Here is a 24,762-nt window from a genome sequence, read left to right on the forward strand (position 1 = left end):
ACTGGCGTGGTTTCGATTCCCCAGTTGTACTTGAAAGGAAGTAGGGTCGCCTGTCCAAACTCGTGGGTTTTCTCCGGGTCCTCTGGTTTCCTCCCACTGCTAAAGACCCCTACGCGCAAGCACGAATTATTGAAATAGAATTGAACCATATGTTAGACCTGAAATTACCTAGTTTGTGTCGAGTAGACGTTAAAACTCTCTTTTATTATGACGTCATTTAATTATGACTTGATAATGGTCAGATTTGTTGAAATGTTCTGAAAAATTTCGCTATTAATACCCCGACAGTACACAGATTAGCGCTAATAATACCTAACCCTGGACCTAGCCACAATGCTTACTCTAACTCTAACCTACAATCTCACCAACAATCACGTGCCCTAACATCAGTGGCTTTGACAAAAATTGAGCTGGCCTTAACAAATAGATTTAGCCAATTTTAACCATAAGGAGTCCGAGAGTCTTCATCCCCTGCTCTCAAAGAGATAAGCCTCTTTAACGGAATCTGAAGCACTAAGACAGTAATTCTCAATCAGTGTGCCTCGAGATCTTCCTAAGTGTGCCCCGAAGTTTTGAACGGCACACTAAGAAAATGCGAAAAAACACGTGATCCCAATTGAGTATTCACTGGTGTTCATAGCTACGCGTTTTCCTTTACTTAGTAGTTTGAGTCTTTCTATGTGTCTATAACTAGTCTCTGGCTACAGTTGTATGCCGTCTGACTTACCATGTTTTTATTTTGCAAAATTTAAAAATTTTTCACAAATATTTAGCCAGGTGTGCCGCTATATTTTCATGCTTTCCAATGTCTGCCGTTGGCAAAAAACAGCGGCTGGCAGGCAGGATACGCCCACATTTTGCAAGAGATGGATAGAGAACAAGCTAAAAACAAAAAGGATTTTTTGTACAATCAGGGGCCATAATCCAGAAAGTTATGGTCTGAAATGAGCAAATATCAAAAGGGACTGAGATTTTTGGAATATAAATATTCATCAAAATTGGATAAAAAATTGTGACCTCTAGAGGGTCCATAACCTTTGAATTACATACTTATATACAATTTGCATACAAAGAGCGGCAATTTTGTCGGCAGTTTCATTTAGGTTTTTCCCAAAATTCCAATTCAACCTTCATTATGGTGGAATAGTGATCTGAACGGTTTTTAAATCGAAAAAAAAATTTGTGACCTCTAGAGAATCCACAAGCTAAAAATGTGATTTTTTTTTACCATAATCCAGGAAGTTACGATCTGAATATCGAAAGGAACCAAGATCTTTGGGTTATAAACATGCATTTCGAGTTTCATCAAAATCGGATCAAAATTGTGACCTCTAGAGTGCCCACAAGCTAAAAATGCGATTTTTCGTACAATCAGGGGCCATAATTATCATGAAGTTTCGATCCAATATGCGCGAATATCAAAAGCAACCAAGATCTTTGGGTTATAAACATGCATTTCAAGTTTCATCAAAATCAGCACAAAATTGTGACCTCCAGAGGGTCCACAACCTTGATATACCAGATGTTTACACTATTTGCGTACGAGGGACGGCCATTTTGTCTGGCAGTTTTGGTCCAATTTTCACGAAATTCGAACTCAACCTGCATTACGGTGTAACGGTGATATAATCAAACGTTTGTTTTTTAAATCGGACAAAATTTGTGACCTGTGGAGAGACCACAAGCCAAAAGCGCGATTTTTCGTACAATCAGGGGCCATAATTCAGGAAGTTACGATCTGATATGGGCGAATATAGAAAGGAACCAAGATCTTTGAGCTATAAACATGCATTTCAAGCTTCTTCAAAATCGGGTCAAAATTGTGACCTCTAGAGTGTCCACAAGCTAAAAACGCGATTTTTCGTACAATCAGGGGCCATAATCCATGAAGTTATGGTCCGATACGTGCCAATATCGAACGGCACCGAGATCGTAGGGAGATAAACCTATATTTCAAGTTACGTTGAAATCGAATAAAAATTGTGACCTGTAGAGTGTCCACAAAAAAATTGTGGACGGACGGACGGACGGACAATTATAAACAGGGGCGACGGCATAATAATACGTCCACATGAAAATGTTGGCGTATACAAAGGTTGAGATTGCGCAGGTAAGTTTTGAATTCGGTATGTCCTACACCTTATAGTGGATCTTGCGAGTCTCAACCCAAAATGGATGTAGCGCAACTTACAATTTCAGCTTCGGTTGGACACAAGTCAGAGTACTCAAAATGAATCATGGTCGACGCAGTGCATAGAAAATGATAATTTGTGTTGTATTTTGTGTCACAAAATCTTTCTAAATCTTTCTAAATGTAGTTGAAAGTTGACCAACGTGTCACAAAGGTTGCTAGAAATCAACATCGGACTCATGATAATTAATATCATCATTTCTTTTAGCTGTTTTACCTTTGTTTTCTATTTTTGTGTTGAAATATCCCATACATGTAATTGATGGTATTGAAAGTTATTACCTCGCCAAACGGTGAAATATTAAAAAATATTTATATACAAATAGCGAAAAAAATTCTTACCTGGGATCCATTGAATACATTTTTAGAATTATAATGAGAAAATATGCTACACAAATAAGTAGAAAGATGTCCTGTTAACTCCAAATACGCTAAATGAATGGTGGAACAATAGACATAACGTCTGGATTTCATTATGACGTCGTTTAGTTATGACTTCATAATGGTAAGATTTCTTGAAATGTTCTGAAAGATTCCACTAATAATAACCCGTCAGTACACAGATTAGCGCTAATAATACCCCGTGGGTACACAGATAAGCTTTGAATTTGGGTATACCGTGGATCTGGCGTATACTCAACACTCGTGTCTCAACCGAAAATGAATGTTTTAGCTGGAAATCAACCTCGGCCCCATCAGCATTTTATTCAACATAAAAACACTACGATGTCCTTGCGTATTCGTGTTCAACTTATAGTCATTTAATTGTTGTAGGGTGCAAACTTTCTGTGTTACAAATTTGATATCTATACCTAAATATACATATGCTGCATTACCTCTCTCAAACAAAACAGTGTTAGACATACATCAGTCCAGAAGTTTGGCCGGGATGAGAAGTCTACTTCCAGTAATTTTAGTTCAGTAGTTCCAGCTAGATTATTGAGTAAAAAAAAAAGCATATTGACTCATCCTTCAAGTGGATACAGAATACAGCCTGTTTGGGGCCGTCCAGTTGTGGGAGAAAAAATAACTACTTCAAGTACTTAGTTTAGGCCGTTCAAGGTCCAACAAGCCAACAGTGAGGCTGATGTCACCCGCTGAAATCCCAAAATAAATAGATGACACATATTAATTAATAGCACATTTATTTTTTCAAAAGTATCAAACAATTAAACTATACACTAGAATCAAAGTTATCTTGTTCCAAAGCATCAATTAATGAAATTGCTTAGCTCTGCTTAGCTTTAGCTGGAAATGTTAATCATTGAACTCAGTCAAGACATTCACCTAATGAACATCTACATCAAGTTTAAACAATCTACCTCAATTAAACGCAGAGTTGTTATGTTCCAAAGTCTTGACCAATCAAAATGCTTATCACTCCTTAGCCTAAGCAGAAATTCTCATCATCGAACTTAGTCAAGGTAATGATATAATGAATCTATACTCGGAGTTTCATCAGTCTCACTTAATTAAAACCAAAGTTATCGTGCCCCAAAGCATCAACCAATCAGATTACTTATCTCTGCTTACCGTAAGCAGACAATGTTTATCATCGAACTCCATCAAGTCATTCACCCAATGAACACCTACACCAAGTTTGAACATTCTACCTCAATTAGAAGAAGAGTTATTGTGTTCCAAATTATCGACCAATCAAATTGCTTATTACTCTGCTTAACCTGAGCAGATAATGCTCATTATCGAACTTAGTCAGGGTATTGATGTAATGAAACTATACACCAAGTTTCATCCCTCTCACTTAATTAGAACTAAAGTTATCGTGTCCCAAAGCATCAGTCAATCAAATTGCTTATCTCTGCTTACCCTAAGCAGAAAATGCCCATCTTCGAACTCCGTCAAGGCATTGACCCAATAAACACCTACACCAAGTTTGAACATTCTAGCTCAATTAGAAAGAGAATTATTGTGTCCAAAAAAGTGTGACGGGCGGACGGACGGACGGACGGACGGACGGACCAACAGACGGACGAACCCATTTTAATAGTCCACTGCTTTCTTCGAAAGGCGGGGGACAATAAAACGTTTCCAGATATTAGGGCGTCAAGGGAGGTGACTCCACACGAATAGCCATAGATTGTCGCAGACTAGTAATATTTTCCCGCTGACTTCAGTGTTTAAAGGAGCTAAATCGCTAACATTTGGGACCTAGAAATTCAAAAAAGTGGGTCGCAACGCATATAATACTGTAATATGAATGTATATAAACTGATTTACATTTAATGGTTTCCGTTTTTACTCCAATTTTAAATCAGTTATGTTCGGCGAAATAAGTCAGCAATCTCAATCGAGTGCAAATTTCTAGCGTCTAGATATTCTAGTCTACATAACTCCATTTGATTTGGTGTAATGTGTCTAGCCTCGTCCCTCGAGTCTCTCAATACAACTGGGGCTGAAGCGCATTATGGTACACGATTCGTGTACCAATGTTAAAAAAATTATTTTATCTTATATATCGGATATCAGAAGCTCATCTTTTCCCGGTAAGTTTACATCATCAATGTTGATTTAAATTGACCAATAATTCGTGTTTTCGATGTCGAAGATTTTGGAGGATTTTGAGTTACGGACTTAGGTCCTTTAATCGATGCCATTTCTTGGCCTATAATCACAAACAGCTCAATTCATGTATGTCTACTTCCTGGTAATGGAAATTCACCAAACACCTGGCGGAAATTGGAAATTCAAACATACTTATTCCAATATAGACCAAAAGTCAACAAAAATTGCTATGGAAAAGGGGTGAGGGGGATTGCTATAAATTTACGCACGACATTTGCCATCAAAAAGTAATGGCGAGCAATTACTATAGTCTTCTTAATCCCGATAATATCCCTTCACTCGGCAAACCTCAACAGATTCCAGTACCCGACATCTAATATGTAGGATACCGGAATCTGCCGAGGTTTGCCGAGTGAATATCCCTTATAACGTGATTTCCGATTAAATCGGATCTTTTGATCAATAAAAGAAAGTTCTTGTTCCATGCAGACTTATGTTGGGAGGTTGGGTCTTGGCTGGTAGAGACCTCTAAAGGAACGGCGATAGATTATCAGGTCACCCAACGAAAAAAATGACCAGAAATCTTAAAAGGGTTACGTGTCCGGATAAGCATTTTTGACGTTCACGTCCAAACAACTCAATATTTTGAGCTGAAATTTTGAGGCAGGGTAAATACACCATTCCTCTATATTTTGGCGCTTAAATTTCATACGAACTCGGACTTTTGTTTTTGAGACTCTGTTCAAATCGGGATAGTCCCTTTAATACAACACCAAGCAAAGGTTTATATTATAATTAAACATAATGAGGTGATAGAAAAACATTATATGGCAGTTACGCAAAGACAAGGAATCGCACCAGACTTCGACGACATGTTATTTACAGGTTACCTATTTTGAAGGTTATTGTCCTTTTGAGTAATATGTGATTGGTGGTGATATTACAGACATAATGTTTGTGTGAACGGACATATTTCAATGACGGGTGATTATTCAAATACTTGTTTAGGTATCGATTTGTATAAATACTGCTGATCATAGCCTACTCTTATCAGGTTTTCTGTGATCCTTGTATATAACCTTTCCTCTGGGGTAATATGCTTTCAATATTTTTACAAGAAACCTTACTTTCTGTAGGCTACTATGAATGTTGTATTGTTTGGGTGTAGGTTGTCCCATACACCTTGCAATGTTTCGTTTGATTAGACATTATCCCTAGGGAGGGATTTCTCGGGCCATTGCTTCGGGAATATGGGGTTGTCCTGGCTTCGATTGTTTTTGATATCAAAACATTTTACAAATGATAATGCCTGCGCACAGGTATTCGCGAGGCTTTTACTACACGGTTTTTGATTATCTCTTCTTGGTTTTCGGATCGCCTTTACTAGCTGGTTTATCCATAACTTGATAGGTCTGTATTATCTCCAAAGACAGATTTCCCAGTATGCATGCAGGGCCGGGGCCTGTAGTAAATGTTACAGGCGCTGTCTGAACCACACCCATGATTTGCGCCCCACCCCCACCCCACGAAATAAAAAAAACAACAACATAATAAAGACGATGTATACAATACATATTATTGGTTATGTTCTGTGTGACTTTCCCAATGGTCCACTCTTTGTGGGCCCCTATTCTAGTCACCATGTTCATTGTTCAGAGTTTTTTGGGTTGGAAAACGTGTTTGCGGCTGTCCAATTTTGGCAATTTGATAGTTATGAAAAGTGACTTTAAAACTATTAAAGTTAAACACTATGTGGTCCGTGTTAAACATTTTTGCTCAAAACCAACATTTTTGTTGAAAAACATTGTAATAAAAGAATGTGATGTGAGTCCTTTAAATCGTGACTATAATTGGAGGTAGAGTTGTGTCCCTTTAAAACAATCCCGCCATTTACAAAGATTGTTTTGAGTTTGGCTGTCAATTTTTTGTTCTTGTAAAATGAGCAAATCAAAGGATGCTGGAGTGGGTGAGGCTGTTGAGGCCTACTTGAATAGGCAAAACAGACCTTACAGTGTTGTAGACATTTTCAATAACCTGAAAGATTTCGGGAAAACAGCAGTTGTAAAGGCTTGTGAATCTCTCGTTGAACAGAACAGAATCAAAGAAAAGGTATATGGTAAACAAAAGGTTTACGTTGCAGATCAGTCTAAATTTCCTGATGTGAATGACAACGAAATTAAAATGATGGACTCGGAAATTGTTGATCTCACAGAAAAAGTTAACAGTAAACTCGACAAGGTGAAAGCACTTGAAACTGTACTAAAAACATTTACGAATGCTGTATCCACGAAAGATGCCATTCAGCAGCTGTCGCAAGTGACAACGGAATGTGAAAAATATAAAGCTAAACTTAAAATACTTTCCGAGGGCCAAGTGTTGATTTCCGCTCAAGATAAAGAAACAGTTTACAAAGGTCGAGAGAAATATGTAAAGGAATGGAGAAAAAGGAAGCGAATATCGAATGACATTGTGAATGCTATTTTAGAAGGCTATCCTAAGTCAAAGAAAGAACTTTTAGAAACGATAGGTATTGAAACCGATGAAGAGATCGGCGTTTCGCCACCAAAGATTTGACACTAACAATATTTTTGATTTATTTTATATTGAATGATCCCCAACTGTGGAAATGGATAGATATCTATAAATTATTACCCGACAAGACTTATTTGTTGTTTCATTTTCTATTGTTATTGATTACTTAAAACTATGTATGGACTGAAAAAATGTTATATTTATTATAATACCCATATTATGAGCATCTAGCATGGAGTTACAACATTTTATATTTATTGCCTGACCATCTCTGCATCTCACAAACCTCCACATGTCTAACATACAAAAATTTGAAAACTCTATAATTAATATAAACTGGTGGAGTTTCTAATTAACAAGCTTATTTGATAAAAAATACTGATTGATGGCATGTTATTCTGGCTTCATTAATTTAAAAACGGGGCTGAAATACGTGAGGTTTATGAATCGTCTTACTTTAAAACATGATTCTTACTTTAAAATATGATTCACGAAGGACATAACACACACAAAACAACTATAAATATAAACAAATCAGAAAATAAACTAAAATTAAATGCAGTTTTAATTATTTTGTTATTTACATGTATTCAATGGGGAAGAAAGAACATGTCGATATGATGGCCACATACCGTCCAAATGCATGATCTAACATTTGATCAGAAATCCTAAAAATGGACATACATTTTCGAAGAATTAGCACATTATTAAGCCCTAATTCCTCTTCTACCCAATAGCAGAACGCTAGTCAGCGATTTTATGTAAAATCTCCCAGACATGCTACTTCTTAATTTGTTACTCTGCGTTGCCTTGGAAGCAGAGAAATCGTTTGATTTTAATAATGAAGACTCTACACTGGGTCATAAGGAAGAATTAAACCCTATTAGACGAATGTATTGAACATTCCAATCGGAAAGTGAATTACAGAGAGGATGAAATGTTACACGAATACATCGCTGTCAGACAGCATCACTGTAGGCCTACATGTATTTATATTATACATGATTGCTCAGATTACATGTCCCTTAAAAACGATATTTTCATCACTTGTACATATGGCTATTTTTGGTCCTAAATGACTATATAGTATTTCCCTAACCTTTTTAATGATCATTGGGATAGTTATCGGCCCGATAAAGCCCTCGTTAGGCCTGCAGCCAAAATGTCTTGCTTGCTTTGAAGTACAATTCCGCGACATGATCCTCGAAGCTAAACAAACTAAACATTTTTGGAAAGCTTATAACAATGTTTCTTTATAGTAGATGTATCTTTCCAGACCGAAATTATGAAACAATGACCACAGACAGTATTCTGGTTCAGAAAATATATGCCCGGGGTTGTAAAAGAGATTTTCGGAGAAACAAATTGGAATTCTGGTGTTACCATAGTAATAATAAATTGTTGTTTCAGAAGAACATTGGGCATTTATGTATGTATATATATAATCTTTTCATAATTTTAAAAGAAATGGAATAAATTGGTGTTTAACGTCCTACTGTTCTGCTCCGATCTGGGCAAATGAAGACGGGCATACACCATACAGTGTGCTATGAGGGAAATTTTGCCCAGACAGCCGCATTACTGCCTACTCTTATATGTAAACTGGTGTGATGTGACTCCTCAGTCCGGCAAAAGATAATTTGACATTCTTTTTTATAACTCGTATCATGTTAACACTTTTACCGGTGGACCTGCGATTTTGAAATGAAGTTTTGTCAAACATCCATATTATATATGTGAATGATACATGTACTTTATTCGTGTACTAGTGCACTCGTTTTTTCTTTGCCATCCGATATACAAGCTGTGGACGGATCTGTTCTGGGATACATATCAGATAGATGATTCAGGACGAGAATCTGAGGCAAAATTCTTGATAAAAATCAGGCTCTACGACTCTGACGCCCCGCCCCAATGCACTATAGTCTATTTACCTTTACGTGTTAACACATTTCGAGTATTTAACTCCAAATGCAATCATGTACAGCAGTTACCAAGAGCCTTCGCTTAAAATCTAGACTGATATACCGTTTTGTAAAATTGTAAAAATGTGTTCCTAATCGATTGAGAAATATACCGAACGTTTTACTGGAAGTACTTATTCTTGCTAATACATCTAGATATTGATTTAAAAATATATAGAATAAAAATCTAGATTGTCGACTGCCATCTCGAACAACTCACCATTTCTAGAATTTACTTATTTATTGAAACTGTGGCATTTGTCTTCCCCAATCGAATTATGATATTGTCCATTAGTGTTGACGGTGGCGAGAAATCGCCTATGTGAAAATGCTATGATGTGCGCTGAATATTTACCCGAACCCCCGAAATCAGGCCGTCGACAAGTAATTCTTTTAAGTTAATTTTTTCTACGATATCACCCTAGTTGGAAGCTGACATTAATCCCTAGCTTCTACTACCTACTACTTCTACTACTACTATAACTCCTACGATATCGGATATTATTGTCGTCTGACACGTTCATCTTGTTTTAAGTCTGATATTATAGTCAACATTACATTAAAAACTATTAGAAGAAAAAAAAATAGAAAACACAAATCACATGCGTCATAGGAAATAAATATTTTAATCACAGCTTTCATAGCAAAACAGCATGCCAAATGCAATAATAAAAATATATATATATATAATGTATTTAAGAAGTATTATTTTAATTCATAATTGTTCAGTTATTTTCTACTTTTGTGGCGATGAGCATTTTTAGATTTAGAATGGTGACTATTTTTATTATTATTACATAACATATTAACTTTCAGTTTACACTCATATATTAGACCCAGGCATGCTTTTCGGACATGTTCGTTTACAATACCGTATATGAGAGGATTTGTAGCATTTCCCAAAAAGAACATATACCTTAGCACCACATTCCGTGTTGCCCCGAAGATGTCAAACCAGAATGGCATCCACGAAACCACATAGATGACGGTACACAGAAATAACATTTTCGCAGTGCGATGATGTAGATTACGATGTCTGGTTCGTGTTAAAGTTGTTGTTGAGTTTACAGATATTTGAACATCGTCACTAACTGTGTGCTCAGTACTTGTCGAGGGCAATGACTGATCACTTCCTGTGGTCGTACTGCTTTCAGAACCCGCATACTTCATTTTCAAGTCCCCGGATATTGTTTTTAAATCTCCATATATGCTTCTTAAGTTTTCGGGTTCATTTTTCCAATCCATGGATTTATTGTTATGCGCTTTCAGTTCAGTTTTGGAGATCTGACTGTTCGCGTGATCCAAGCCCAATTTTGCTTTTACATCATCAGGGTTAGTATATATCACTTCCGGCCCGTTATTTAAATCATCACATTTATTTTGGAACCCATCAACCGCTGTCTCTAAGTCCTCCAAAACGTGTTCCAAATCTACGGTCACAGTAATTAAGTCTTTAGGTTCACTTTTCGAGTCTTCTGACCCGATCTTTATATCCTTGGACACGGTTTTTAAGTCTCCACTTTCAGATGTTGATTTAAGTCCTTTATTTTTGACTTCTTTAGTTTTAACTTTCGTTTGTTCCTTTTTAGTTTTTGACTTTTCTGGTTTTATTTTTACTTCGCGGTCTCTGTTTTTACCATTTTCGGATTTTTCGTTTCTATGAGCGGGGGCGTTGTGTCTTCGATTTTTGAGATCTTTTGTGGCTTTCATATCGCGTTTTGGTACTTTTGTTACGCCCGGCGGTTTGGTTTTATTACTAGACTGTTTGGAATTCTGACTGAGCGCACTAGATTGTTTGGAATTCCGACTGAACGCACTTGACTGTTTGGAATTCTGACTGAGCGCACTTGACTGTTTGGAATTCTGACTGAGCGCACTCGACTGTTTGGAATTCTGACTGGGCGCACTCGACTGTTTGGAATTCTGACTGGGCGCACTGGACTGCTTAGAATTCTGGCTTGGTGCCGTATATATACTAGACTCGAATGTCTCACTTGACGCTTGACTTCTCTCGGCATAATCCGATCCAATATATTTCATTCTCGCTCTCCTTAATTTGGCTCTTTTCCACAAGACAGAATAAACTATTGAATAAAATATCACAATCATTATCAGAGTAATAAAAAAAGAAAGCATTAACACCGATTGATAAATATAAGCAACCGTTTCTCCAACAATAGCAGTTGTAAAATGACAAACCATGGTGTCATTAGAAACATGCGGAAATGAACAGTTTATATCTTGAACAGTAGACGTTGGCACCACGGCAAATATCCCAATGGACGGGAAAGCTAATATTAAACTAACCGTCAACATCACTAACATTCCTTGGTTCACATTCTGTACACTGAATCGTTGAGACAGACGACACACGGCACAGTAGCGTTCGACGGCAATGGCTACCAACGTCATATTGGACGCAATGATTGTAAAATGCCGCAAAAACTCTACACCTCGACAAATGATGTCAGATTGCACCATATGAAGTTCATAGATAAGGGTGTACGGCATTATCATGGCACTAACCACTAAATCAATTACGGCCAACACACGAATGAACGTATTTGCAGCTTTTTTGTCCCGTTTTCGAAAGTACACAACTAAAACTGGCAGATTTCCCGCTGTTCCAAGTACTGAATATATTCCGATAGATATTGCCAACACAAGGTATTGGGTGGACATCGTAATCTCACTTTCGACATTGTCGGGAATGTCGTCATCGAGTTCGTCCACTTCCGAACTGATATTAGAATCCACATACAGGCCATAATTTGGCGTGATCATTTTTTCAAGTCTGGTTGTAAATTGTATGTCTCCAGTTTTCCGATTTGATATGAATAATCGTCAAGTGAATAAAACAGTTCTTATATTTGTATAAATAATTAATCACGTGATTGGAAGTAATTAATTACGTATCTATTCCTCGAACTTCATATTTCTGGCAAGAAACAGCTTGTTATATACCAAAAAACGTTCTTCAATTTCAAGAGAAATCCACCATAACATCAGCTTAAACCATTTGATCAGATTTCAATGTCATATTTGGAAACCATTTCCGGTCATACACTAAATCTGTAAAAGAAACGGATATATATGTTTTAATATCAATTTATGCGTTTTAATACCGTTGACTATTAAGTTGATTTGAAAAACATTGTTAAGTTATTAATAAATTCAATTTGCAATTTTTATTTTATTTTCTTCTGTTCTAAAAATAACAACCATGGGAACATTAATTACTTATCAATAATGTCGGTATTGAAAATTTTATAAACATTTTGCGTAAAATAAATAAATAATAACACATAATGAAAAGGAATTATTTTGAAAATAAAATATGAATTCCTGAAATGAAAAAGAAAAGAAGAAACATAATATAATCATTAAATATATCAATGTATCATAATTTCCCATTTCACCACATTCTAGAATATAGAAATAACATAATAAATAATAAGTGAACATGCAAATCATGCAGCAGATAAGCCATTATTCATTCAAAGATAAATATAGACACATATCCGTGAATTAAATCTTGATATAAAAATACGTCATCAGTAAAATACTGATATTGTCCTGAATATAATTAATGTACCACTATTGAAAAAAATACTGATAATGCCTGGAGCATTAAATACCGCCATTAATGTAAAAATGATATTGGCAAGGGTGTGATATAAAGATATTGATAAAATAGTTATCAATAAAATACTGATTTTGTATATTGTCTCGAATCGATACACTGTTATTAATAAAGTATTCATGTTTTACCTCTAGATATTGATACAATTGTCCAGAGTAAAAATATACCATATTGTCTCGAGCAATGTTTACCACGATCAAAATATTGATATTGTCTGAGATACTGAGATTCTATCCCCAAAACAATACAAAAATACACCGCTATAAGTAAATAAGTCGTATAGTTGAATATAATAGACGTCTAATAATAACCTCCTGATTATTCGAATTACGATAATATGGAATTTAATCCCAATTCCATGATTTAAGATGTTTTTCTCCAATCTTACCAGAATTTAATTACATTTCCCCTGATTTATGTTGTCACGTCTAGTTTGCACTAGATATCGCATATACATGTATATCCCATAAGGTTATTATTTTACTTGATACTTTAATATCTTATGTGTTTATTTTGAAAACAGCTTTATCATTATTGGTCTCGTTGACAAGCCATTATTACTAAATGCAATTTTCTGCTGGCTCGTAAATCAATGGAATAATAGAGTTATTATCAAAAGCTTTTAAAGCCGCGTAAAATTTCATAAAATGCCCAGTAATGTAAAAATGGTCTCCGATGCAATGTATCTAATGAAACTTGATATATCTGAATAGCTGGGCTGGGGTTTGAGGTCGAGATGGGGAGAAAGAATTGAATTTGACACAATGCCGTCATTCTGCACAAATGATCCAATCATCCAAATCTCTCTCCCCTCCTCCACCACAACCTCCGAAACAGTTCTTCGTATACATTCATAAGTATTTGAGAGACTGCAAGATTAGTTTTGTTAGTTGTATTAGATTAAGGGAATTTCCAAGTAACCTCCAATAGTTTTATCATTTTTTTTTGGTTTTTTTGTTTGAATATGCTTGCCGATTTTAGTTATGTTGTAGTGGTTATATAATTTGCACTGCTATATTATCCCCCATTATCTCAATGTCGCTAGATCATTATGAATATCACAGTGATTTCTAATCAGATTTTTACCATGCGATTTTATTAAGGGCGATGCACTTAGCGACGTAAAGTTAGCCCGTGGGTCGTTGTTCGTTATTTACGAGAGTATTTTTTTTAAAGAGCCTAATGGTTTATAACACTTCAAAGTCTTGGGAAATAGATTCTAAGAAGCTGTCTTTCTACCAGAATAACAAGCTATAGGCCTTATTGGTTTATAACACTTCAAAGTCTTGGGAAATAGATACTAACAAGCTGTCCTACCCGAATAACGAGTTGTTATTCTCGAATAACGGACAACAATCCACAAGCTAACTTCACCTCGCTGACGCAGTCAAGAACAAGGTATTAGATATTACAATGAACCCACTATTATACGACTGTTCTAACTATTCATTCTAACTACATAAACTCGCTAACATTTTAATACAGGTGCACGGAGTTCAAATAGTATCTTAAATATCCCACAAAAAGAGGTAGTAGTGGTCGTCAACGAGGGGTACAAATTAATTTTTTCGATTTGACATGTTCTAACTTTCGGACAACCAAGTTAATCCAATTAATTGTAATTAAAGTTATACAAAGTTTGTCCGTGCTTAACTGATTACGAGAATCTAAGGTTTATCACATAATTAAACCTATTTACTGGGTGAATGTGATAACGTCTCTTCAAGTAAATCTGCGAAAATAAGTGAAATAATATGCATGTCTTCTTTACCGTCCTATCCATATTTGATACTAGATACCGGAAATTCATTATTTATGTTATTTAGATACATATAGTCGAATACAGATATATTTTGTGTGTACAATTATATTTCAAGTAATTTATAAGCCTCTTGGCCCGTTTTTGCATCCTGTATAGTAAATTTTCTATTTACTTTTACATATATTTATGAAATACATTGTTAAATCAATACTATATGGAGAAAACCTGTACGAAATAGCATTCAAAACTATTGATTATTGGATTTAGGATTGGCTGATGATCGGTATTTTCCATGTAGGATATCCCTTTGTGTGTCTATAGCCGTTCCTTGCTGTGGCAACGTCTACATTCATGCCTAAATCTATAACTAAATCCATGTTATTCCATGCTATAATATTCAAAATCACACCCTGCCACCATTATTGCCTATTAATGCTAATTTTACAATCTTTCATACATATTCATGCTGAACATTTTGAGGAAAGACAGCAGCTATTGATTATTTTGAAAAATAAGAACTTAACAGTATCTCTGGCTAAGATAAAGACTTTGAGACTGATAAAGACTGAATTTTAAACTCTGTTGAATATCATTTTACAGTGTTTAAATGTTTTATAATAATCGTTAGAAGGCTATTGATGCTTTGTCCAAGAATAGCGTGTTAGCCATCAAAGGAAATTATACACACTAAAAGAAATACAAGTTATATGCCGGGAATCATGGTTTAACTCGATGGTCTATATAAATGTATTGTAAGGTTATCAGTTTACTACGGTCGCTCTTTGTAAATAAAAAAAAGGTACCAAGCCAAACCGTCTGCCTAGTCAAACGTTGACAACAACATGGGAGGTTTAAAATGTAAATATATGAACTAGCAATTCGATTCATTTATTGTTCACTGAATTTTATATCCGTACAAATAAAAGGTACCATCTTAAACATCCGACTATTATTGTGCTAGCGTCCAACACTTGTTTTTCTGACACAGCTGTGAACTTCATTATTACAAATATTATCTGGTTTACATTAGAGCATTGCTATAATAAATATGTCATAATGTGAAAGATCTTATTGATTTACTTCAGCACCCCCTTAATCGCCAATATAAAAGTCAAACATTTCACTTTATTCCAGGGATTAAATAATTCTTTTGTTAATCCCGCAAAGCCGTGTATTTAAATATAAATTTTTAAAATTCTTGATTATTAAAAACTATTTATATAAGATTAGAAAGCTGAACAAATCATAATAATACCATCGTGACTATATCACATAGACGATATGACATTTGTAGCTAAGAAATATATAACTGTGCACCCGTTCCAATATTATTACCGCCTATAGAAGGGAGAGAGGGAGAAATGGGGTTTAACGTCAATTCGACAGAAACTAGGTCATTTCGGGATTAACATATGGTTAAATTTTATTTCAATAATTTGCTTGCGCGTAGCGGTCTTTAGCAGTGGGAGGAAACCGGAGGACCCGGAGAAAACCCACGAGGTTGGACAGGCGACCCTACTCCTTGTCACGTACAACCGGGGATTCGAAACCACGCCAGTAGACTCAATGACAGGCTTTATGATACAGCGCGCACGTGCTAACCATTCAGCCACCCCCCCCCCCCTATAGAAGGGAAAAATAATAACAAATAAATCGGCCTATAAGAAGGTAAACGGCAACCCGTTTTTACCGTTCGGTAAATTTATGAACTCCATCATATGGACATAAAGCCCACTTTCCAGAATATGCGTATCTTATAGTATGGTGCGTATGTTTTAGGCTCGGTTTAATTTTTGTGGCATTACCTCGACTGTCCCTGAAGTTAAAGCTTCCGTGTACGTGGTGGACCTATGGTTTGCTAGGGTTAGGGTTAGGGTCTTGTAAACTGACTCTATAACAAAATCCCCGCGTTGGCCTTTATGTCCCCATGATGAAGGTCGTATTAATTTACCGAACGGTAAAATCTGGTTTCCATTTACCTCCTTATAGGCCGATTTATTTCGTTATTATTATCCCCTTCTAGACGGTAATAATATTGGATCGGGTGAATTATGTTTATATATTTCGTATTTATATGTATATAAATGTTCTATCAAAGGTCGATTTTCGCATAGACAACAGTTATGAGACATTGATTTCTTTGCGTCATTTATGGGGGGGGGGGGGCAATTTCGGCTCGAGGTCCCTATATTATCATCGTTCCAGACATATTTCACTGGACAAAAGATCCAGTCGAAAACGCCATATGTATAATATTAATGGAACACACACTTTGTATAATATTAATGGACAAAACCATATTAATATTAATAGAACACCCTTTTTGTATAATATTAATGGAACAACCCATATCTATAATATTAATGGAACACACTATATGTATAATATAAATGGAACATATATATATATATATATATATATATATAGTGGAATAATAATAATACAGAAAAACTCAGAATTTCAAGACATGCTATTGTTCATTTTAAGGCTGGTGGATTTTAACTCTTTTAGCCCCCAAATATGCCTCCATGCATTATATAGATGGTTTCTTAATGATTATGCAGTGATGATATCTAAGACTATTATTCTAACTATAATAATGAATATGCAATCTGTCAACACCATGCACCAACCCTCATTCTGTACTTACCAGTATCTATGTAAAGGGTTAATATCTATAGATCATGTATATAACTACATGTATATTTGATTGTATTATTATTTGGTTACCATATATTTAAAAGACACGTCTCCTTTATGTATACTAATCTAACTATTTAAATTCAAAAACATTTATCAGGACAACTCACATTTCACCCATTCTCGGCCATTTTCTCTTTTTTTTTTTATTACATTATAGATATATAGAATCTCCTACCAGTTTTTTTTGATATCAAAAAATATCGGCTCTGCCGAGTTTTTTTTACTTTATCAACGAGTGTTGATATTTTTTGATATCAAAAAAGACGAGTAAGATATTCTATTTATCACCCAATCCCTTCTTACATGCACAAATAGATAAATATAATTCTTTGCTGTAGATTTCACTTTTACTGAACATTAAGGCGTAGTGATACATCATTTTTTGACAGCAATTCAACCATTGCAAAGTCCTTTATATTGACCCAGTGTTTCCATCAAGGTCAATTGAATAATAATAGTTCATTTTTAATAAAAAAAAGAGTTACTTTTAATAATAAATGAACCGTTCTTTGAAAATAAAAAAAAGTAGTTCCTTTTCAACTGACCAATCAAATTCATGTAAAGCGATATCTCCTAAGGAGATATCACAGTAGATTATGAAATATATGACACAAGCGATATCTACTGTAGAATGTATTATTGGGTGATAAAGTACGTTATTAAATTTCATACACTATAGTATATATTATCGCCATCCTCATCATCATCGCCATCAGGTTCAAGAAAGAAAAAAAAAACCCAGAGCGTATGCTTGTCAAAGAACATTTCGACTCTTTCCCTTTTACTTTCAGAATAACAACTCAATTTGTAAATGGGTTTATAGTCAGTTTTCTGTTTTACTTCAAGATGCGGTCACACTGTGTGGTGTTTTGTGCTTAGATGACATTATGATCATGTGGTGTTTCGCGGGTAGATAATGTTATATTGGTGACACTGTGTGTTGTTTAGTGCTTAGATGTCATAATGTTTATGTGTTTTTATTATTCTTAAATGATGTTAAATCAATGACACTGTTTGATATTTTGTGCTTAGATGACAAAATGTTTATGTGGTGTTTTGTCTGCAGATGACATTAAATCGGTGACATCGTGTGGTGCTGTGTGCTTATATGAAATAATCTATATGTGGTATTTTGTGTGCAGATGGCGTTAACTCATTGACAGTTGGTGGTGTTTTGTGTTTAGATGTCATAATGTTCATATGTGGTGATTTATGTTCAGATTATTAAGTCGACGTCACTGTGTAGTGATTTGTGTTCAGATGATGTTAAGTCGGTGACACTGTGTGAGATCTGTGCTTGGATGACATAATGTGTATTAGTGTTTTATGTATAGATTATTAAGTCGATGACACTGTGAAGAGTTTTGTGTGCAGACTATGTTAAGTCGGTGACACTAAGTGCGTTCCGTACTTAATAACATAATGTGTATGTGGTGTTCTATGTGCATGCAAATGATGATAAGGCGGGGAAACTGTGTGATATTTTGTATTTCATAACATAATGTGTATGTGGTGTCTATGTGCAGATGATGATGATGATAAGTCGGGGACACTGGGTGGTATTTTGTGTGCAGATGATGTTAAATCGGCAATGTTATATGATGATTTGTGTACAGATCATCTGGAGTGACTTCCGCGTTATGTTTTTAGATGATGCCAATGTGATCTTGTTACAAGATGGTGCAAAGTAAATGTGATGTCTTATGACTAGATGACACTAAACCAAGGCATGTTTAATGTGCAGGTGATGGTGAAAACCGATATAATGTGCTTAGATGTCAAAATGTGTATGTAGTGTTCTGTGTGCAGATGATGCCAATGTCATTTTGTTACAAGATGGTGTAATGTCAGTATGATGTTTTATGACTAGATGACGCTAAACCAAGGCATGTCTTATGTTCAGGTGATGGTGAAAACCGATGTAATGTTCTGTGTTGAATAATGTGTTTATTCCAAGATATAAATGCATTTTCATTATGCAACACTGTTCATTTTCTGTCGGAGAAGAAAAGCAAATAATGCATCCATGGATGCGGAATCATTAACTATTCTCATATTTTGTTTCCAGTTCAGTTACAGTTCATTTACGCGTACGCGTATGGTTTAATGTGACTGATTAACCAGTCTCGTGTGATATTATTTTTTCCATTTCTGTCTTGAAAATAAATGTGTTTAATATCCGCTAACTGACCCCCTTTCTTTCGTGGGATAATTTCGTTTCGTTTTAGCTATAACAACCGATATTATCAGTTCTATGGTTACTGGAAACGACAATAAATGGAAAACTTATGCACAGCACAAGTCGTAAAAAAAATAGTGTGTTCACTGTGATTATCATATTGGTTTAAAGAATGGCACAGATGAATGAAATGAATGAATTATGAATATCATTCTTCTTAATCTCACGTTCAATAGTTAGCATTTTTATGTATTGAGAGATATAATTAGGGTTTAACGTCCACTCGACACAACCTAGGTCATTTCGGGATTAACACATCGTTCAATTTTTATAAATCGCTTGCGCGTTGGGGACCTTAGCAATGGGAGAAAATTCACAGAAACCGGAGAAAAACCAGACGACCCCACATGCTGGGAATCGAAACCGTGTCACTTGACTCGATGACAGTCCTCGTGATCTAAAGCGCACACGTTACAGCATTAGCCCCCTTCCCCTGGTCACGATGAGACCCATATCTAACATAGTTGTGCGAAACTAAATGATCTGTTTTGTTTTTTTGGTTTTTTTTTAAAATAAATAAATAATAATATCAAACAGACGATGTAGACATGAAACCCCATTGGTACTGGTAACGTCAATATTGCACGCTGTTTTTTGTTTTGATTAAGAAATATTTCATTGGCGTATATCAAAAGGGTAATCAATTCTAAATTAGATATAACTATATTTAGTATTTCAATTAACCTAACTGAATTAGCTACTGTTTTGTCTATTAAGTGATGACAACATAAGATGATTGTAATGATGATCCTGGGTATAAATTTCCCCTCCCATATGATGATGGGTAGTATTGAGGATGATGATGAGTAAAATAACCCTGGTGATCAAATATATAGACTTATTTACGAGCAACATAATGGTCTCAAACTACCTTGTTACACCCCCACCCAACCGCCTTTTCCACATCATAAATTAACCATTATACGATATACCAATCTTTTTTTTCTTTGTTTAAAGTAAAACTAAATTCAATGTACACATGTTCGGAATTTTAGTTTTACACAACAAGTGAGCCACTTTGGCGCATTGGGTACCGCGCCGGTTCACACATCAGTGGTGTAGGACGGAAGGCTTGGCAATGTAAAGCATCTCGTACTTCCTTGGGACGAAAACCTGAGTTCCCGTTTACACGTTGACAAACACGTAAAAGAACCTTTGATGTCTGGAATTTGAAGAAGAGTATAGGCTGAAACACCGTTGTCTGGGGGGAAAATATAACTCCTTCATAACATGGGGTGCGGTCATCTTTATTAGCGCAGTTGGTGAAGAAAAGTATAGGACGTTAAACATTATTTCGTTTTATTACACTACAAAACCATTGTTTCAGGTATTTTTTTGTATTCAAGGGGATACCTTCCTGATTTCTCCCCGCAGTTCTCTTCAGAATCAAAATTTTATAAATAAATAAATAAAACTGCTAATACTACAATTACTACAAAATGTCTTCTATTATTGTAATATATTTGGTCGTCACCCCACAGTTGTCTTATTAAGGTAGTAAAACCAAAAGGGTTATTAGTCGCTAAGCAGTTTGGTTATAAATCTGAGGGTTTATAGGGAACCCTACAAAAATGTGCACCTGCAATAGAAACACCTAAACATGGGTTGAATTTGACGCCGAATTGAAATCAACGAAATTGTCACCATACCAGTGTTTACATACCACAGTTTTAATTCAACGATTTTGTTTGCAATTTATACCAAAATAATTCATTTTTTATTACTGTGCCCCTGGAAAATGAGACCCGTAGATTACTGCTCATAATATTTAACTGTTTAGTTCAAATATCTACCCCCAAATTACCTTTATAACAAATTCAAAATTCGATTAATAAATGAAGAGAATTACAAACAAATCAGACATATACTCTATAACTCACACAAAACGACAAAACACATAAGACACATAAACTAGATACATTTCTTATCTGAAAGAAAAACTTTCTATTAGATATATCTACATCATCTAGAATATTTATATTTTAAAAAAATAAAGTAATAAAACAACTCCTACCATTTCCTACCTATAAACTGGTACCTATTATAATTCCTCAACTTTAAACGTCCAAGAAGTCTGCACCACTAGCTGTTTGTAAGTCACCATCATATATTCCACATAGTAGATGTAAAAGACGTCATTCTTCGTCCCAACCTTAAGAAATAGCTTCACATTAAAGTGTCAATACCGACATTGAAACAAGATCCCAAACTTTCTAATAAGGCGATGATTACAATTCTTATGGAAATCTCATAAGGCGAACAATCAAACTGACATCCCGTATTATTTTGGAGAAATCGATTACAGCGTCAGATAGCAGCCAACTTCCATAGTTCAAATATAGTTTTTAACATTCGCAGAACACATACACACAAGAAAAAAAATGTAAACCAAAATTTTACACTGTCAAAACTAAGCAACAGATTTGTCCCCCTTGCGTTGAAACATTACGTAAATATATCTTTTAGATCAATCAATTCAGTTTTTTTTTCTTTCCCTTTCCCATTTTTCTTTTCTTCAGTCAGTGAACCCAAACCACTATTTTATCATGAGATGTCACCAATACACGCTTGAATCGCCTCGCGTGCTTTTATACTCGACGAGTCTATCATTGACTGTCGTCTGTCTACTCTACAGATTTTCAACTCGTCCAATTTCAACTGCTGTGAAATCAATGCAACAGGCACTTTGACCACTGTACCAAACGATTATTTGTCCAGGAGAAACACACCAATGATACATTACAATGGCCAAATAATAGGTTTATGCTGCGACAAGAGACATTATTATGAATCTATAATAATACACCACTTAACGAATTGTTCTTTAATGTCTGGTTTAATAACCAATTATATTTTTTTTTCGTAAGCCAGTTTAGTGGTTATCAATGAAGAAAATGTATTTTTGGACGTATACGTGCACGTCTTAGCTTTAAAAAATTACATCTAACAAACTAAGGACGGAAAAACAAGAGTTCAATGATTATTTGAATATCTTCATCATTATTTGCATATCTATCACGTTGAGACAATTCAAGATAACGATTTATCGAATTTTAAGCCATGTTTAGTAATAAATTCTGAACATTTTTCCACACCTACATATTTGTAGTTCATGCTATAATATGATGTCAAAGTTGGGGAACGTTTTAAACGGTTCTAGAATGTGTGTAAAATTAAGTGTGCAAAAAATTCTTGATGATTCAAAGATTGCAAGAAAGAAATGTGATATGGATGTTCGGTGATCAAACGTACATTAACGTCCCGAGAATAAATCTCAAATTCCTGCCATAAACGTCTATGGTCCTCCTATACCTGGTTCCCCGCTGTCCGCCTTTCCAACTTCTTGTAATGCTGAACGGCAGAGTTTTTTCTATTTATTTTCGAAATTTGCTATGATTATCAGATGAGACACGCCATAAGATGAAATTTAATTAAATTGTTTATTGAGCATTCTAACCCTTTGGCTTTTATCGAAAACTTGTAATTGCTATACGGGTCAAGAAGTTTTGTTTTATAGATGTTTTTCACGCTCGACGGATTTGGTTAACGACAAAATTCAGAACCGTAACTCAAGTAATTGCACAGAAACCTTTTAATCACCCTTAAGGCTAGAGCTAGTCTGGTCAAGGCACTGTATAGATTTATTTCTATATATAGTTTATTTGATACTTCTTCTGCTCATAGAATGAAATCTTTTGAATTAAAATGTTTTAACGTTTTATAATTTAGAGTTCTATAGTTATGAGACAAAAACCTCTTTATCATCTATGGGTCAACGTATTTAAATGTGAATAGCATTTATGTTCAAATCTCCAAACCTTTTAAATATAGTGACAACCGTTTTAAACAGTTAAACAATTGAGCTCATAGAGTCCGCTACTTCGATGTTTGGCAAACTTTCTTTGTAATTAGCGAGAAATAAACGTTAAAAGACAGCTATTCATCAATAGTAAAGTAGCCCTTTAGGGAAGAAATATGAAACAAATGCTTCTCATTACACGTGTAATAATCAATATTTGCCCTTCCTGGTGTAAACTAATAGTTAAAACGTCCCCAATAACACCAAACCAACCAGAAAATAGCTAACAACACAGTTTCACAATATTAGGCAGGATGTTCTGACCATAAAAGATGAAAACAAGATTTGTATTAGCAACGTGAACTCATACAGTGATATCTGGTGTTCTAGAAATACCTCGTGCACGATATATGCCTCTACACACAGCTAATCGGGGGGATAGTTTGGACCTGGTATACCATAGTTTGAGTTCACAGAAATTAAATACGAACCGGATTCAACTACATTTTATTCTAGCATAGTTACAAAACTAATATACTAGATACAAAAAGTCTTGTTTCCGACAGTCGGAACAAATTTGGAATGCAATTAAAGCCTCTGTCATCAGTAATACTAATTTAACCCAGTCTCTCCCGATTGATCCTGAACTTTTCAACAATCACTCTATAAATATAGCTGACAAACTCATAAAGGATAATATCAACAAGTACAATCCTAAAACGGACTGTCTTCTCCAGAACTTCATCAAATCAAAAATATCCATAACTACCGAATTTGACACCTCTTTGATAAAAGTTAATGAAGTATTCAAGGTCTTATAATACACTAGATATGATTATGTCGGTAGGTGTCGACATGGTAAATCCTCGTTTCCCCAAGGTAGGATCATATTGTCTATCAAATAGTTTAACATATATATTTAACGTGTGTATTAAATTACATTATTTCCCCAAAGACTTGTAAAAAGGCAAAGGTGTTGCCGGTTCATAAAAATGGACCAAAAACTGATCCAAATAATTATCGACCAATTTCAATACTTCCAACAATTTCAAAGATACTTGAAAAAAGGTATTCATAGTAATTTTTGCGGCTATCTGAATGAACATAATCTGCTGAATACCTATCAGTCTGGATTCAAAAATAAACATTCTTGTTTGACAGCCCTTACCAATATGACGGAAAACTTTTATTAAGTTCTTAATAGCAACAATCTTATTGGTGCAATCTTTTTCGATTTTAGAAAGGCTTTCGATCTTGTTAACCACAATATTCTCTTAGATAAATATGATTTGTACCAACTTTCAGTCAATACTATTAATATCATTAGTTCTTATTTACATCAAAGTATAATTGCTAATGGAAATACATCTACGTGTCAGCCCGACATACATGGAATCCCACAGGGG

The 24,762-nt window shown here is 35.1% G+C and overlaps 2 protein-coding genes across 4 annotated transcripts in view; one reads left to right on the forward strand and one right to left on the reverse strand.

The window, feature by feature from the left end:
- The first annotated feature begins 6,588 nt into the window (after positions 1-6,588).
- LOC126824783 (homologous-pairing protein 2 homolog) lies at positions 6,589-7,375 on the forward strand. The gene has a single exon (XM_050554166.2). The coding sequence runs from the start codon at positions 6,653-6,655 to the stop codon at positions 7,286-7,288; it is 636 nt and encodes a 211-aa protein (XP_050410123.1). The 5' UTR covers positions 6,589-6,652; the 3' UTR covers positions 7,289-7,375.
- Positions 7,376-9,877: 2,502 nt separating this feature from the next.
- LOC126824779 (uncharacterized) overlaps positions 9,878-24,762 on the reverse strand; it is a 34,347-nt gene continuing 19,462 nt past the window's right edge. Inside the window, exons 1-2 of one of the 3 annotated variants that reach the window (XM_050554158.2) lie at positions 21,582-23,200; positions 9,878-12,282 (exon numbers count right to left, since the gene is read on the reverse strand). In XM_050554158.2, the coding sequence (XP_050410115.1) occupies positions 9,940-11,994 (2,055 nt within the window). In that variant the 5' untranslated portion in view covers positions 11,995-12,282; positions 21,582-23,200 and the 3' untranslated portion in view covers positions 9,878-9,939. Of the gene's footprint in view, positions 12,283-21,571; positions 23,201-24,762 lie in introns of those variants that run through there. The other 2 variants (XM_050554159.2, XM_050554157.2) reach the window with 2 other exon arrangements.

The sequence above is a fragment of the Patella vulgata genome, chromosome 6 (genome assembly GCF_932274485.2).
Source record: "Patella vulgata chromosome 6, xgPatVulg1.2, whole genome shotgun sequence".
NCBI classification, from domain to species: Eukaryota; Metazoa; Mollusca; class Gastropoda; family Patellidae; genus Patella; species Patella vulgata.